Consider the following 17,005-nt stretch of genomic DNA (forward strand, 5'->3'; position numbering starts at 1 on the left):
GAATAGACTGGGGCAAAGCAGGCTCTGAATGTTTTGGCTGTAATGACCAGCAGGGGGAGGCAGAACAGCAGTTAAAAGAAGGTGCGGTGATTCGCCTATCATGCCAAGTGTTATGCACAGTAAGTCACGTGACCAGCACTAGTGCGCTAATTAAAACAGGCAGTGGCAGGAAAGAATCAGACTGACGGTGAGGAGAAAGACAGTAAACAACAAAAGGAGAAATACCGGTTTAGAACAAGTGATCCAAACACAAGCAGCAACGTGGCGGGACATGCAACACAAAAGAACCAAGTGATTACACAAGCTGAGCTAGAAGCGGCAGGGCAGGGATGAGTTTCCAGCAGTTCAGAATTCATTTTCTCCAAAACAGAATTACTGAATGTAAATTACATTATAAAGCCTCTTTGAACACAGCTTGAAAAATGTAAACAGAATCCTGTTTATGGACTTATGAATTTATATATATTTTTTCTCATTACAAAAACTTCATGAAAATTCATCCCATGTGTTCTCAGAGAGTCACTGCTGTCAAGCAGCTAATTGGCCACGAGTCTTACGTTTGATCAGATTGTCATAAAGCATCCCAATGGTTGCTTGGGACTCACGACGCATAAAAACCAAAGAAAATACAATTTGTACAAACATAATTCATAAAGGGAGACACAATAACAATTTGCTTGGCTACAAACCCAGAATTAGGGAACATTGTGTTTAGAGATTTGCTTAATATTTTATTGACCGCTATTATAATTGATTTTCGCCACATCAGTCAAGCAAGTACAGAAAGTGGCAAACGATTTTAGCTATATTATTAAAAATATTATTTAATCTCTTTATTTAGAAAAGGTTTAAAAATCAAAATCTTCATCAAATCTATAGCCAGATGTTCAAATATTAGCAATTCAATGGTCTGGATCCAAGCAAATGAGGAATGATCATGCAGACAAAGAAAAGTATGCTAATTTTTTTAAAACTTAATTTAATCAGGTGTTGTAATTGTGAGAGAAAAAAAACATCATATTTTGCACTTTATGAAGCCAGATTGCCTGTTTCAAGTATTATAACACAAAACAGTTGAGGCTTATTTACAACCAAACACAAACTCTAATCAGCTACTCACAAAAAAAGTCAAGATCTTGTTGCTCAGCCAGAAGGAAATCAATTTATTTAGCATAAAAATGCAATTTAAAGATTATAAAAATGATTTAAGCAGAAACCACAGAAACCCAATTGAGCTGGCCAAAATTTAACAAGCAGAGTGATGGTAATCTCTGTAAGTTATTTTTCTTTTCACTAAAGAACACATAAAAATAAAACATTAATCCACCAATAAGTGCACATGTTTTCACAGTGTTAAATTAGTATCACATATGGCATTGTTATTAATGCATAATTCATATATAGTGAAGTCCGATTTGCACATCTTAACACTCAATAGGCACATATTTATCTCTATCAATTCACATAAGACACAAAAAGCTATTTCTACAACATCTTAACCACCACATGGAGTACAGGCATTTGCCACACCCATGCAAAAAATGAGAAACCACAATGAACAAACATGCAAACCCAAATTCACACAAAGACAAACACAACAACTCCAACATTAATGGCTTTGTTAATGTAACACTTTGGGTAGCGTTTTACCACTGCGTTTAGTAGGCACACTTAGTTTTAAAACATCAGCCCTGAGCACAAACACCACCACACACACTCTCTCTCTCTCTCACACACACACACACACACACACGTTTGAAAACTTACATTACATCTGCAATTAAACTTAACATGCTGGCTAAGTGCATTTTAATATACATTTGCTTGTTAATTCAAGTGAATGCCACAAGTTAAAAACAGACAACACTGGCTTGTTAATATAAATGAATGCCGCAAGTTAAAAAGAGGCAAGGCATAGCTTTGACAGATAGAAGAGGCTTCTTGCTGTTCTTGGACCCAGACTAGTGCACCAATCATTTCTGTCAACACCGAAGTGAAGCCATGATGTCAATATACTAGTTTGAGGCAGTAATGAAGGAAACTGTTGAGTTCAAGGAACAAGGATCAGTATGCTTACAAAATACAAGCTGCTTCTACTCTTCTGCACTCCTTCATTTTCTTGCCAAGAGTTAGATGAGAAGATGAATATGCCTCTTGTACCTATACGGTAAACATGAAGCTACACTCAGTAGGTAATTAGGTAGGCTAAAAACAAAGCCTGGAAACAGGGGAAACAGCCAGCATGGCTCTTTCCAAAGAAACCATAGCAGATCAAAGTTTCCCATTTTGACAAGATGTGTGTCATAATTTTGATGAATACAAAACCTGTGAAAGCCACAGAGCAACACATGACGTCAAAGTGCAAATCAGTGAGTTCTAAAGGTGTTTATTGGTGGATCGGGTTGCCAGGTAAGCTGTTTTTCCCAGTTTCCATGCCCAGGCAAAGCTAATGGTAGCTGCATATCTACAGTACAGAGAAGACATTACTGTTGGTCTTCTTGTCTAATTCTTGGCAGAAAAAAACAAACAGGTCTATTAACAGATCGCTGGTAAACTGGATGATCGGGCATCTATGTGTTACAGTATCAAGTCCCAATACAACGATGTGAAAGCACTGAATACTTATTTCCCACCTGTTTACTTTCTGATGGCAGTACTTTGTTTGATAAGGAAGATGTTCAAGTTAACAGCTAGTGGATACTTCATCTCAGAAAGTGATGTTAGCAAGGGGACTGTTCAATGATGAATTTAGTTAGTGTTTTCTAGACATGCTACAGCAGCAGTCCTTTTACATTGGTGAATAGTGTTCAGAAACCTTGAGGTTGAGGACGTTGGCTTGAAGTCCTGTTAGGATCAGCCAGTCCTTCCTTAGGGGCAGCAGTCTAGTAGACAGAGAGGAGACAAGGGATCAATGAAAAAAAAGAGTTGGCAAGGCAATAAAAAACGAGAAAGGGAAATTAAATTATATACAATTAAATTTCACAACAACAGTGGCCTCAAAACAAAACAGCAAGCTTTTTCATTATTTGTCACATTCAGTATCATAAAGAGTACAAGTTGCAGTGAAAACTTTTGTGTCCGTGCTGCAGCCGCACCATTCCAGGGCTTTGTGGTTTTTAGCATGAAGGGTCTAGCCAGGACCCTTCATGCGTGGGACTCGAACTTGCAACTCCCACTCCAAAGGTGAGTCGTGCTACCACTACACTACCTAGCTCCGGTATATACAGCAATAGTACAGCTGCAAGACGCTTTATATTGTAAGATAAAGACCCTAAAATAATACAGAGAAAACCCCAACAATCAGACGACCCCCTATAAGCAAGCACCTGGCAAAGCTGGGAAGGAAAAACTCCCTTTTAACAGGAAGAAACCTCCGTCAGAACCAGGCTCAGTGAGGGGCAACTATCTACCCCAAATGGTTGGGGATAAAGGAAAACGAAGGTAAGGATGCACTAGTGAGTTGTGAAGGACTACAGTAGGTGCTTCCTGTGCACCTTGGAAACACTTGCTACTTTTAGATCACATTGTGGATTTCCTGATTCCGCCATATTTATGATTGCTATGCTTTCAATGTTTGCTCTCTAAGATATAAACATCAGCCATCTCTGTAAAGCTGATCCAGTTTTAATGTTAAAATATTATCGTTGGTAATGAAAATGAATTCTCTAGCTCAAACCCAGAGACCAAATAGCAACCTTTATAGGAGTCCATCAGTTGGGAGCATAACCAGAAGCATCTATGTACTTTTCTAAAGAGGCTTACAGTATCTTTAAACCTGAAGTTATTCATCAGGATCCTTTGTAGATGCACAATTTTAAGTGGTCAGGACATGATTTCCACAGGGAGATTTTAAAACAGCAGCCACACTGGAAGAGGTCTAGCGGTGCAAATTTTTTTGTTTTTGTAGAACAAATGCTACACAATGCAACATATTAAAGGCTTCACCTGTTGGGGCTGCACAGTAGCTGGCTTTTGGCTTTGAGGGGAGCGCGTTGGTGAGCGGGAAACGCTAGATGACCTGGAGGCCAGTGCTTGGTTCATCTTAGCCAGCACCACCTCTGAAATGAGCTGGCGGTCCTCTGCCTGGTGATCGCCAATCAGCTGCATAGATGAACCCACAACCTGGATAACAGGAGACAACAATGTGAGAGATGAGAAGATGTACGAACTATGACTGGCTAACAAAGTCAGGACATTGAAGAAAAAAGGAGGTTAAACAGCACAGCGGTCTGAACAGAGTATCTAGGTGATTCTGTTATATTTCTCCAATTGCAGGGAAAGTGTAGTTTGAAATCATAAAAAAAGACAACATAAAAAAATAAAACAGAAACAAAACACACCCACACCATTACAGGATTTTGTCTTTTAATGAGCAAAAACTGCCCTCAGTTTTACATCATTATAAAAAGTGACTCATGGGAACTGTGGAGGTATGTTTTTGTTATTTGTTTCCTATTTTTTCAGTTTCAGTATGAAATCTGCTTTCAGTTTAAATAGTACACAGTTTTATGACTGTCAAGTTTTTTCAAAGCTTAAATGGGATGGATGACAAGCCTTTTGTGTCATGTCGGCTCCAGGATAATTTCCCTGTGCTCTCTCTGATGCATGGTCTCTTTTTTATCATTTTTAGTCATACAGTTATTTCCACAAACACATCTTGTCTGAATCATCACTACATAATCCTGTTATTTTAAAACTGTCACCATATCTCCCCCTCCATCTGTCTAATCTGTTTATCACAAACACACTCTTAGCTGTTAGACTACTTCAGCTTTTGCTCTACTCTTTCTATAAGTTGATTAGCTGCCGTCTAGAAACATCGAGTTGGTTTGTCTGTTCTGGCTTCTTTATTGACTTTCACAAAGCAGGCTGTGTTTTACCATATCTGAAGTGTGCTTACCATATTGTTCCATCTTTTCGTGGCCAGTTATCACAATTTTGATAAGAACTGACCCATAAATGAGCAAGCTGCAATGACCTACATAATTAAGATGCTCTGTACTTACTGCTAAAATTATTCCACGGAGAAGCAGCTCTTTCTAGAGCACTTTAGTTTCTGCCCTACAAACCCAAGCTTGTCAAGCTGCTGGTCACTAAACATTTCATCTTTGGCCTTGTACTCCTGAATTCTACCTTTTTTTCAACAGCTTGGTAGTAGTGTTGCTGCGATAGTCTGAGTCCCTCCAATTATTTGCAGCTCATACTTTTTCTTTTTGTGTCAGTTCTCTGCCTTTGGGTTCAAACATACTCCCATCAGTTTCTGAAGCTTAACCTGCCACACTGAAGTGCCCTAACTACCCAACTTTAAGAGAACCAATACAGCCAGAAAACCAATTTTCAAAGCTCCTCATACTTTATTGTAACCTCTTTCTATGTCAGCTTCTCTTGATCATGGCTCTATCTCAGCCTGAACATTGAGAATCTGGTGCAGTCATCCTGCCAGACGCCTCCAATCTGTCCAATCTGGACTAAATCTAAGCTCTTATACTTTATAGCCTTTAAAAACTTTAAAAAGAGTGTTAATGGTTTTGGTTTATGTAAATGTTTTCTACATAAAAGGTAGCATTAAGCAGAAGAAATTTATACTTCTACTTTGCTGTCATCACGACTAAAGGCTGCAAAACATAAAAACCAGTTTGCGATAAAAAAAAAAAATACTGGAAAGGCAGAGGTGAAAGAGAAATAGAGAGATAGTAAAGTTTTGAAACACAAAGACAGAGCAATCTGGTGTAAAAGATGAACATAAAGTGACACAAATTGTGTAATGTATGCACGTCAGAGTGTCACCAGACATCAGCTATTAAACCCTTAATGTGCATTCAGGTTACCTGAATCAGTTTATTCCCAGCCAGACAATCTCTGCTCCCAGCAGTGTAAATTGGGCCAGACATGATAAATTTAATATGCTTATGCAACACAGCTCCCACAGGCTGATGTCAACGTGGTGAAAGTTTCCAAACAAAACGCAAGAGTCAATAAATACAGTGATGCAGGAAAAAGTCTAAAAACCTTTTGAGTTCTTTAGTTTTACTCCTCCCTTCCCTTCCTTTCCTTCTCACCTCTGTAATGTAGTCGTTTCCATCCTTGCCACATATGGCTTTGACAGCACAGATATCCAGTCCTCCAAAGATCTCTGAGCAGGTATCGACCCACAGTTTAAACCTGTCACAAAGAAAAGCGTGACAAATTAGTCCTATTAACAGCTGTCAAAGGCGACTATAGGTGACAATGTGCAACAAGATTAGGTAGTTAACTTGTTTTCTTTGCTGTATCAAAACGAGGTGGGAGATGATGGTGAACCTTTCCTGCCTTATTGTTAATGAAAAGTCTTGCACACTAATTAAGCAGTGGTATTGATTTATCACTTCAGCACAGCGTGTAGCAGAAATGTTGTTTGGGCTTAGATCCCAACGGCAAACCCGTTCTTGAGCCCCTCTAGCTCCAGGCTGTAACCTATGAAGGTGCTGTTTTTTTCCTTGCTTTACTCCTTCCAGTCAATCTAGGGTCAAAACAGACGGATCAATACTCACCTGAAGGATAATGTACTCTAATCCAGTGTTCTAGCCCTGGTAGCTTGCATAAAACTGAGCTAAAAGTTGTTTGACAACTGCAACTCTATAAATAATATTTGAATAATAATGTTTGTTCCAGGGCTGCTGTACACAGATAACGGTGCTGAAAGTGCACTAGATACTGTTTACAGTTTGACTTACTATACCTGTGCTCTCAATACTGTGCTGAAATGCATGCTTCACCCATGAGCAGATGATGTGAAAACAGTTGTGGTACAAAATGTCAACGGCTTTCAGCTGAATTAATCTGAGTACACTGACTAACTGTGGTAAAACACAAGAGAGATGTGTGTGACATCAGGGCAGCCTGAGCATCACTAATGTGGAAGCGGTGCTCACTTGTCAGTCATGGCTACTTGTTCCAACATGGCAGATCCAGTGTTGCTTTTCCAATTACCAGAGATAGATGTTCGCCTGGAAAAGGAGAGGAAATTGTGCATTAAATTATTATGTAAAAGCCTCATTACAGAGTCAGCCCTTCAGTATAGATATTATAAATGCAGGCAATAAAAGACAGAGAGAAGTAAGCATCCTTGCAGCAGGAGGTTTGTGGCTTCAGCTACTAACTGCAGTCAGGCAGAGAGCAGAGCTGTAGGTTCTCTGTCTGAATGGCAGTTTCATAACCATATGCTAGCATATGCTCTTTGTTTTTTTCTAAACTAAAGGCACATGAGACATGGAGATGTGGTATGGTAAACTTCAAGATTTATATTTCTGTCTGCTGGTACATGAGCGCGCACGCACAATATATCATCCCTAAATCCAAATGACACACAAGGACAGCACACTTACATGTAGGCTTTGTAGTCCGTGCCAATTTTCTGGACCCTGATGTCGTACTTGGCGTCTACGAATGGCTCTGTAGTACAGTAAGTCTGAGTGATGGCCACCACACTTGCAATGTCCTGGAAGTCGCTCACATTGTCCACCTTAACCTACAGTGGAGTAAAACATATAAATACTTAATTTATTTATTCAAATAAAGAAAGACTCTCAAAATGCACCCAGTCTTACAATTTGTCACGCAAATGCCACCAATGTACATTTCACCCCCTGCTGGTAAATAGAAAAAGTGCAGGTTAAAGCGCTTCTCCATTGGCTTTACTTTTAAGACCGGAAGGACAGTGATGGTACGTGTGGGTAGAACATTTTCAAGGATGAGTGGTTGTTGAGCTCCTGTAACTTGGTTGTAATACACAAATAATACCTTCTTGTGTCACAATAAATTATATTTAATGAATAAGGGTAACCCAGCACAGAGTGGCACTACATGGATCACAATGTCAGGAGAGTCAGGTCAGGACAGTGCTTGAAGTTGCCGTTTCTCAAATGTAGAACACAAGCTTGTTTAAAAACAAATGCATCATCACTACTGGACATACTCATGAAGTTGACTGGCTGTGTTCAAAGCCGATTGACAATGCAGTTGCTGCAAACTGTCTGGACAATGTTTGACTTGCTTGATTCTAACATTGGTTCAACTGGCCATCAAACATTGGTTAACAGTGTTAAATCGATCAATCAATCTAATGTCCAATCTGACCGGTTAAGACGTTTGCTTTCTCACATAAAGCTTCTCCATTTAATGTGCAGTGCATGTGTGAAAATGGCTTATTGAACTGAGCAGTTCAGGGGAATGATGTGTGGTGGATCGATCAGGAGCGGTAGAAACGCTCCACTCTGATTTCAGCCAGAAAATATTAACACAGTTGTCAATCAATAACAGCACAATGTTTGGACAAAATGTAAAAGGGAAGAGAGAATAAAAATGATGAACTGATAGGAGGAAAGGGATAAAGAAAGACATCTAAGATGGAAGCAGAGGATGGGAGAAGGCTATTAAGTGCACGCGTATGCCAGCAAAAGCACTAACAAGTATAATAAATGTGATTCTAGATGTAGTGGTGCTTTATGGTTACCATTTAACCATCTAAGCTAACTACTATAATAGCCACATGATTTGTCCTCCATTCACAGAGCCAAAACTATTTTCTGGCTGTAATAGTCGATCCCCACATATCTTTGAATGGTAGCTAAAGTTTAAGTAAAGCAGGTGTGGTTAAATGGTTAATCTAACTGTATATATGTCAGTTGGTAAATAAATAAACCAATTACCTTTCCCATTCCAGAGTGAGCATGTCCAATCTTCACCACCACTGGGAAGCTTGGTGTTGTAATCTGCAAATAAACAGTATAACTGATGGATAAATAATGATGAAGAAGCATAATGACAACTTATGTTAGTTATAATAACAAACTGGAAAATCCTGCAGTGAAAAATAAGAGGCCCCTTTAGCAGTGGTCGTTATTAGTAAGGCAGTAAAACTGCTGCAATAAACAAAAACTCAAATCAAAGTCAGTAAAATTCATCCTCAAATAATGCCAATAAACATCTTATGAAAGTCACATGAACACTGTGCAAAAATAACAAAGAAATGTGTCTTTATTTCAGCAAAATCCTAACATGTGATGCTCATGGTGGTGCTAGAGGACAAGTCAGGGAACCACCAAAATCAGCGGGACTCATCCTCCGGGAATCGTGTATGTACACAGATCCACTGCAGCTCTGTAAACAAAATCCAAAAACCAAACCTAATCTCCCAAGTGGATGTGATTACATGAAACATGAAACTATGACTAAGTGAATGAGACCTATGCCAGCCTATGGGAGGAGAGTGAGGACATCAAAAGAGGGCAGAAGAAGAGCCAAAGGATGGTAGTTTTTCTTCTTGCGTTAGAGGAGGCTGTCCCTAAATTGTTGAGCACATAAGAGGCTCCCTGTGTGCGACCCTCTCAGCATTCAAGACCAGAGTGTGAGGGGATCCAACTATTGTAAGTTCCTCTGCGTATTGTCTACAGAGAGGGAGAGAGGAGAAGAGAAAAGAGAGCAGTGGCAGCAGCAGCAACAGTAGCAGCAGCCTTCCCTTCCCTTCACTGCAGCTTGAATTCATAGGTTTACTTTAAACTTATGAAAACATTTCTATCCACAGCTGCCTTTCGGCTCAGCAGAGCTCATCTTACCACTTCGACCCCACCGTCTTATCTATCACCCTGCCCTCTTGCTGACTGCCCACCCGACTTTCTTCCAGGGGAACTTAACAGGATCACAAGAGGTTGCCGAGCTTTCATCAAGTGGTGGAGCGGTCAGAGGTAGCCAGAGTCATCATGGCCGTGTCCCAGGAGCGGAGTGTGTGTCTGGGGCTTTGGGTGCTCATTTTGCTTGGTGCAGGCTTGGAGGAAGTTGTGGAGGGATGCAGCTGCCACCCAGCACACCCACAACAGCTCTTTTGCAGTGCTGAGATTGGTAAGTTATTGAAATTTAGAATAACCAAGGTTATATGTGTGAAAATAGGTGCATGCTTTATTTATTTATTTTAATCTGGACAATGTCCTTACATATTGACAAACCAATTAATTATTTGGATTACTGATCAGATTAATTACATGCTTTTAGGGGGAAAAAATCAATCCACAGTGCAAAATTAGTTTTACAAGAACTAATCAATAGAGGTTCATGGCTAAGCTACTGTGGCCTTTTTGATTATTATGATTATTATTCATAGAAAACGTGAGTTATCTGAACATAATTTCATGGTTGATATTTATAGCAGTATTTCAATAAGTTGATTTGGATGCAGTTTTTCTCTTAACATGAACTTTTCCTTGTGTGCTATCTGTTTTAAGAAATTAGCGCCTTCCTTTTGTCACTCACGTAAAAACAACCCCTAAAAAAAAAAAAAAAAGTCCTGGCCTACTTTCTGTCCGTCCGTCTGTCTGTGTGCCTGTCTCTCTGCCCGACGCCCCCGTCATCCAGTTCTTTCTTGTCTAAGCACAAGCCAAAACCAACACTCTGCTCTGACTTTGAGTACTTGGCTCCAGAGTGTGGAAAGCTGGAGTATGTGCTTTGGTCAAAGGTTACACTCCAGCAGAGGAGAGAGGGAGACAGAGAGAGAGAAGAGGAAATTGCTTTTATTTTAGTCATGTTTTCTAGTTGGTCTGCAAATCCCTTTAGGTTTAAAGGGTCAACTTCTCTACAGTGCTTTTAAAACAAAGGCCGGGTTAAATGAAAGGCAATACCTGTATTCAAAATCTCCAGGTGAACAGCCAATTTAGATCTTGGTTATCTCAATGCAAGGTTTTTAGGACAGCATTTTACATGTGACACATGCCATTGATGGCTGAGATTACATTTCTGCAAGTATGAATATTTGGCTCTTTGAGCTTTCTTCAAAGCCTGAAACTATAAAGGAAAACTAGTAGAGGACCTGAACTAACCAGAATAACATCTCAAGCTGGAATGTTCTGGTTTTCAGCTGCATGGTGCTGTGCCCTGTTTTTTAATCATTGGTTATAGAGAGCAGGTTTCTTACTGCTAAGTTGTCACACATTTATTTGCTTGTCCAGGTATGCTTATTCAATAAGCCACAGAATGTAAACAGAAGATGGACATCAGCCACTGATTAGCGAAGTCACACTGAGACACCTTGAACCGAGCATTATTGCTGTTGCTATCTTTATATTTTGAACCTGGACTTGTTGAGCATGTTGCAGATCTGACAGAGCAACTGAAGGACACAGATTACTCACATAGTGGAGACTTGTCAGACATAATGTAGGCCTTTTATTAAAAAAACAAAAACAAAATACTCCTGTTGTAGTCGATTAGACATGAAACTATCCAGCAAAACCTTTGAAAAATAGTTCTAAGATGAAAACTGTGACAAAACCTCACCATCTGCAGGGTGTTTAGATTGGACTCTGTAGAAAGGGGCAGTTTGTAGACAAGAATATTTTTACCTTATCCTTTTACTGATTACAACAAAACTGAAACGAACAAAAATCTACTGAGAAAAAAGTACACAGTTTTAAATAAATATACAATTCAGTGAAAGATAATTTGGTTGCTTTGGGGTTTTTTTGGTTGTTTTTTTTTTTTGCATTGTTTTGTCATTTAAATGTTTTAGATAATCAAATTTTAATACACACAAAGATAACCCAAATAATGACAAAATCTAGTTTTTACATGGTGATTTTGTTTATTGTGGGGAAAATTGCTATCCAAGCTATTAAAGTCTGGACTTAAATCAGATTGAGATGCATTGGCATGACCTTTAACAGTGACGGCTGAATTAAATTAGTTCTGCAAGGAAGAGTGGGCCAAAATATTTCCACAGTGATGTGAAAGATTGCCATCATTGTCAGTTATCACAAACACTTTGATGGCACAATCTTGCTATTAAGTTTAGGGGGGCAATTACTTTTTTCACACAGAGCCAGGTAGAATAGCTTTCCCCCCTTGAAATGATCATTTAAAAACTGTATTTTGTATTTACTTGGGTTCACTTTGTCAATTATTAAGACAATGATCTGATCCATTTAAGTGTGACAATTTTAAAAAAAAGGGAAAAAAAATCAGGAAAGGTAAAAGTACTTTTTCCCAGCACTGCACCTCGTGAGGGGAGCTTAGCTTTGATCTGGACACTTATTTGACAAAAACATTGGGGCAGAGGTCAAAGGTCATTTTTCCATTGGCTTCTATATAAAAACAAGTTACTTTTGGCTGCTTATTCACAAGGGGTCACCGCAGTGTCACGTGGTTTTCTTTTTTTTTTTTTTTTAAGGCTGATGCCCTTTTTGACTCTGTACCAAAGGGATTTTTGTCTCCTCCAGGATCAAACCAGGAATTTTTCACTTAACTACACTGTGGAGCCACCCAGGCAAAACTCCAACTGTCTCCCCCTGCTGGTAGTTACATCGATTTTTAACATACAGTGAATAATCTAACCATGGGTCAGAACAGAAACAAAACAAAATTGATCAATACAAATTCTAGATTTAGAGCGGTGAAAAAAGGCTAAATGGCATATGTCCCCAAAGAGATCGTCCGCACCTTGGTACCATAGCACCATAGCTATATTTTAAAGTCATGTAATATTTAGTGGCATTGACAATAGGTGTATAATGTAAACAGTAAGTAAAAATAAATGATAAAAATGAGCCCAGATGAAACTCCAACTCAGCACACACTTATTGCGTGAACTCTTACAAAGGTTGTATCACATGAAAAACCTTTTACATAAGTTGTGCATAAATTCAGAAGAATTACTAAAGATAATTGAAAATTCTTTTGAACTGTGGCAAGTTTTTAGTTCCAAAAGTATGTGCCTGTCTCTTAATGGATATGGATACTGGGCCTTTTTCAGATAGGATATAATTTTCTGGACCGATGCATAACAAAAAAGGAGACTCAAAATCGAAATAAAAAAACGTGTTTCACTTGGTGGCACCTGAGGCCATCCTTGGTTGCTTTCTAAGAGTAGGCTGGTGGTGTCCTTTAGCTGACCTGACAGTGCTGTCAGAGTCGATGAGCTCTTTGAATAAAGCTCAACATCTGAGTAATATCCCATCTGGACAAACCTTGGACGGTTCCCTGGCCATGTTTGTGTATTTGACATTGTGTGCATGCGAGTGTCTGTTTGTTGGACAGAGGCCAAGCCATGCCAACTCAGCCTACTCCATCTCTCTCGCTCTCTCTCTTTCCCCAGTCTCTCCCCACTTCATTTCCATGTCTATAGGCTTGGTCTAATGGTCTGCATACTAACAATATCAGTGTGAAAGCCCACTGACAGTCCAGCTTTGTGAGCATGACAAGGGTGCCGATTCATCTTGGAGGGGGAAGTTACTTACTACAGATAGGTTCTCATGGTACAAGTTTGCAATATTTCTCTTTGGTTATGAAACTGTGGGGCAGATGCACAGCTACTTTCACTCAGCAGGCGTGCCTGTCCTTATTCCCGTTCATAACACAGCTGCAGTAACTGAAATTAGCTGGTAACCCAGCGTGTACACTTCAAAGACGGGGTGGGGGTGTGGGGGTAAACATTTCAGATAATCTAGGCCAAGACAACTGTTTTGGAAGGTTTTGCAATTCACTTATTATTATAGACAATTTCTTAAGTATATCTCATGGAATGCACTTTCCAAAAAATGTTATGGCTTCTTGCAAATCCAATAGAATTTTTCTTTTCCTTACCCAACCAATAGTTCCTCAATTAAAGATCAAATTCACCAACCTGGCTGGTTAGCTATAGATTCTATTTTGGCACTGACACACGACCAAAGCCAAGACTGCAAATTCTTTGATCTTTCCACAGAACATATCTATTCCGTGGTATACTGCTGACCATTAATACGGCACACAGAGTGACAGCTAATTTTCCAAAGTACTTTGTCTATCTTGAGACATGTTTCTTTGTGTGTGTGTGTGTGTGTGTGTGTGTGTGTGTGTGTGTGTGTACCACCATGCACACACTTTACATCACAATAGAGCAGGACTGAGAAATCCTTGAAAGATTCTTATGAAAATAAATTCATGCAAGAATATATACATATATACACCGGCTCCTGTGCGGTAACCAGAATTTAAAAAAAAATCCTTAATCTATAATGATTTAGCTTCACATACCTAAGCTAAATTATTAACTAAATACATAAAATATTAACTAAATAATACTGTAATCTTGCATACAGATATTTGAGCTGAAATACAAAAATATCAGCTTCAAAATGTATTTTAGTATCAAAAGTAACAGGTCTCCTAATACCCTGTGAGCTCGGTTATAATGTATCCTTTCAGAATGTTAAACACATCAAACTTTTTACATTAACCTTTCGTACAACCTATTATTTTACTAGTGCCACATTCAATGTACTAACTTGATATTATGAAAAAAAAGAACAACTTTGATCAAATATAATAGATAGAAAGTGAAAAGATTCAGTAGTAGCTGTAGATGTAGTCGTCTACAGCTCAAGCTTTGACAGTGCCTACTTAAACAAATACAGCTAATTAATCAAACCAAACTCTGCTGACATTTTTTGAGGTTGCAGCTGCATGTGTGTATACACAGTAGGTGGGTTAATGGGCAGGTGTGTCTTTGTAGGGGTCAGACTGTAAGGTAAGGTACTACAGAGAACGTGGTCACTGTAAAGTTTTGGATAATGCCAAGATGATCAAGTTATCAACTACAGCAGCTATTCCCAAGAAAACTACTGCATGGCTGCAAGTCTAATGCTTTCAAATGTATTACCACACCGAATCTGAGCCTCCGGTTATGAATTATGCAGTGTAACAATGAAGAATATCAAATAGCATAGAGGCATCTACAGTCATGCTCCCTGACATTTTCTATAAGGTAATGTATGAAGGTTCCTTGATCAGCTCTTTTGCTGCAAGCAGTGTAACGATTAAAGCGTTATACGGATTCGCACATATTTGTCTGCCTGCCCATCTTTCCACTTGTGTGTTTGATGAACAAAAAAAAAGTCTTTATTTCTCCTGAGCCAATTTCACAGAACATGCTGAGCTCCTCCTCCTCTTACCAGCACACAAAACCGTGGCACAGTTATGTGTCGAGCGAAAAGAAAAAACAAGCGAGGACGTTTGCTTAGCTGTGTGCGAGAGTGAGGTTCACACTTTCACTCCCTCTCCCTAACACTGTTACTTTTCTCTCTCTTTCATGATTTCACAAAGGTTACTCAATTCACTTCTGGCTCCTTTCCCCCCTCTCTTTCACCATTGCACTACAAGGGACTGTACTCCTGCTTTTACAGAGAATAGATGTGGGAGATGAATTTACAGGGAATTCATTAAAGGATATTTTATATTATATCCTCATTATATAGGATATTATCCATCATGCAGAATATCTTCACAGAGAAAAAGCACAAATGCTTTTAGGACAAGAAATACCCAGTGTATTTGGTCAATATTATTCTGTCTGATAAAACAACACAACTCTTTACATACTGGTGTAGTGGGTACGCCTTTATCACTCATACATTCAGGGCAAGATTGTTATAGTTAATGAAAACTAAACTAAAAACTAAAACGAGAAGTGAAAAATAACAATTTAGTTACCGAAAATAAAATAAAAATACAGAGGAAATATCCTTAGTTTTATCATGTTAGTTTGGTAAAGATTTTTTATTACAAGTTGCTTGATGAGGCATTGATGGACATGTTTATCGAGACTTTGCATGTGTATAAAACTGTGACCCAACTGCTTTCAAAAAGAAGTGTTTTTACTGTAATACCTGCACTGATTTTCCCTCTGATATGGCTATATATACGGCATTTAGCCACACAAGCTACATAGTTCGGCTTATGAAAGGCTTATTCGTGACCAGGGTTAAAATTCACCCTTTTGAAATGTTACAACGCCAAACTTGTTACAGCAAATTAAGTGGATTTTAGTGCTATTACAGAGCACATTTACCTTCAAACATGAAGGGAATTCCAAACAAAAAGTCCATCATACTGCGCTGCATGTTGAAAAAAACCCATTACAATGTGTTGAGGGTGAGAATTAGCTCATATAGACGCCTCATTCTGCTGGAGATTCATTAGTCACTGACAGGCCAGTTTTTAATGTAATGTGAAATGCAACCATAACATATTACAAACTTTAACACTGTGTTACTAATGTAAGCAGTAATCTAGTAATCTGAACGTGGTAGCACTTGTCGATTATGGTAAAAGAAAAGAAACACTCCATGCATGTTTTTAACTCACTTTCTTATAAGTAGCTGTCACATACATTTTTCTGTGATGCCACTGCTTTTCACTTTTCATTAAATTGAACCTCAGATGTATAATAATAAAGTCAGTTCTCTTTGATTGATTGCCTTACCAGTATGTTATCAGTCTGAAAAAGAAACATCTAACAGTGAAATTAATTTGTCAGTCATCATTACAGCCCTTGCCTATGTCTAAAAATGTAGATTCAATGTGCTTGGTGGAAGAGAAAAATAGCTCAGTATACATAAAGCCTCTAATATTCGGGTCAGGTTGCTTAAAGTAATCAGTGTTAATAATGTTTTGATTATGATTAATATTCTCAGAGGTTGTAACATTAAAATGTGATGTGTGTGTATGCACAGTGAAGTATATACTCATACTTCACATACAGTATGTGCTTGTGGAGAGGACTTGGTAGTTAATGGGAGTGATCAAGCAGAGAGCTACTTGTTATTCCATGTGGGTTTTGATTTCCCTCCCAGAGGAGAGGAGGACACATCCTGTATCACTACTGAGAGGACATGCATCCATCTATCTATCTATCTATCTATCTATCTATCTGCACAGGTTTTTCATTGTTTCTTGTATGCAAACAATGTTCTTATCTTATCTTGGATTTACTTGCAGGATCCTAATCCTTGTTTTTTTCTGTGTTTCCCAAACAGTGATAAGAGCCAAGATATCTGGAGAGAAGATTGTGTCGCCTAGCAACAGCTCCTCACCTTACATGAAGATGATCCAATACGAAATAAAAATGATCAAGGTGAGAGCCCTGGTCATGCACACATATCCATTTCCCCCCACCTCCCTTTTTAAACTGTGTGGTTTATGTGGAGCTACATATAGCCTGCCC

The 17,005-nt window shown here is 38.8% G+C and overlaps 2 protein-coding genes across 3 annotated transcripts in view; one reads left to right on the forward strand and one right to left on the reverse strand.

Moving 5' to 3' along the window:
• LOC309707429 (metalloproteinase inhibitor 4-like) overlaps positions 1 to 17,005 on the forward strand; it is a 92,257-nt gene that overhangs the window by 71,683 nt on the left and 3,569 nt on the right. The window contains exons 1-3 of one of the 2 annotated variants that reach the window (XM_082534750.1): positions 9,149 to 9,404; positions 9,662 to 9,876; positions 16,818 to 16,915. In XM_082534750.1, the coding sequence (XP_082390876.1) occupies positions 9,738 to 9,876; positions 16,818 to 16,915 (237 nt within the window). In that variant the 5' untranslated portion in view covers positions 9,149 to 9,404; positions 9,662 to 9,737. Of the gene's footprint in view, positions 1 to 9,148; positions 9,405 to 9,661; positions 9,877 to 16,817; positions 16,916 to 17,005 lie in introns of those variants that run through there. The other variant, XM_082534751.1, reaches the window with a different exon arrangement.
• The window catches only part of syn2b (synapsin IIb), a 116,522-nt gene that overhangs the window by 3,154 nt on the left and 96,363 nt on the right, over positions 1 to 17,005 (reverse strand). The window contains exons 6-11 of the mRNA XM_082534731.1: positions 8,688 to 8,750; positions 7,365 to 7,507; positions 6,912 to 6,986; positions 6,060 to 6,162; positions 3,946 to 4,122; positions 2,816 to 2,882 (exon numbers count right to left, since the gene is read on the reverse strand). Coding sequence (XP_082390857.1) covers positions 2,816 to 2,882; positions 3,946 to 4,122; positions 6,060 to 6,162; positions 6,912 to 6,986; positions 7,365 to 7,507; positions 8,688 to 8,750 — 628 coding nt within the window. The remainder of the gene's footprint in view (positions 1 to 2,815; positions 2,883 to 3,945; positions 4,123 to 6,059; positions 6,163 to 6,911; positions 6,987 to 7,364; positions 7,508 to 8,687; positions 8,751 to 17,005) is intronic.

Source organism: Aulonocara stuartgranti (assembly GCF_965226115.1).
Source record: "Aulonocara stuartgranti genome assembly, chromosome: 5".
NCBI lineage: Eukaryota > Metazoa > Chordata > Actinopteri > Cichliformes > Cichlidae > Aulonocara > Aulonocara stuartgranti.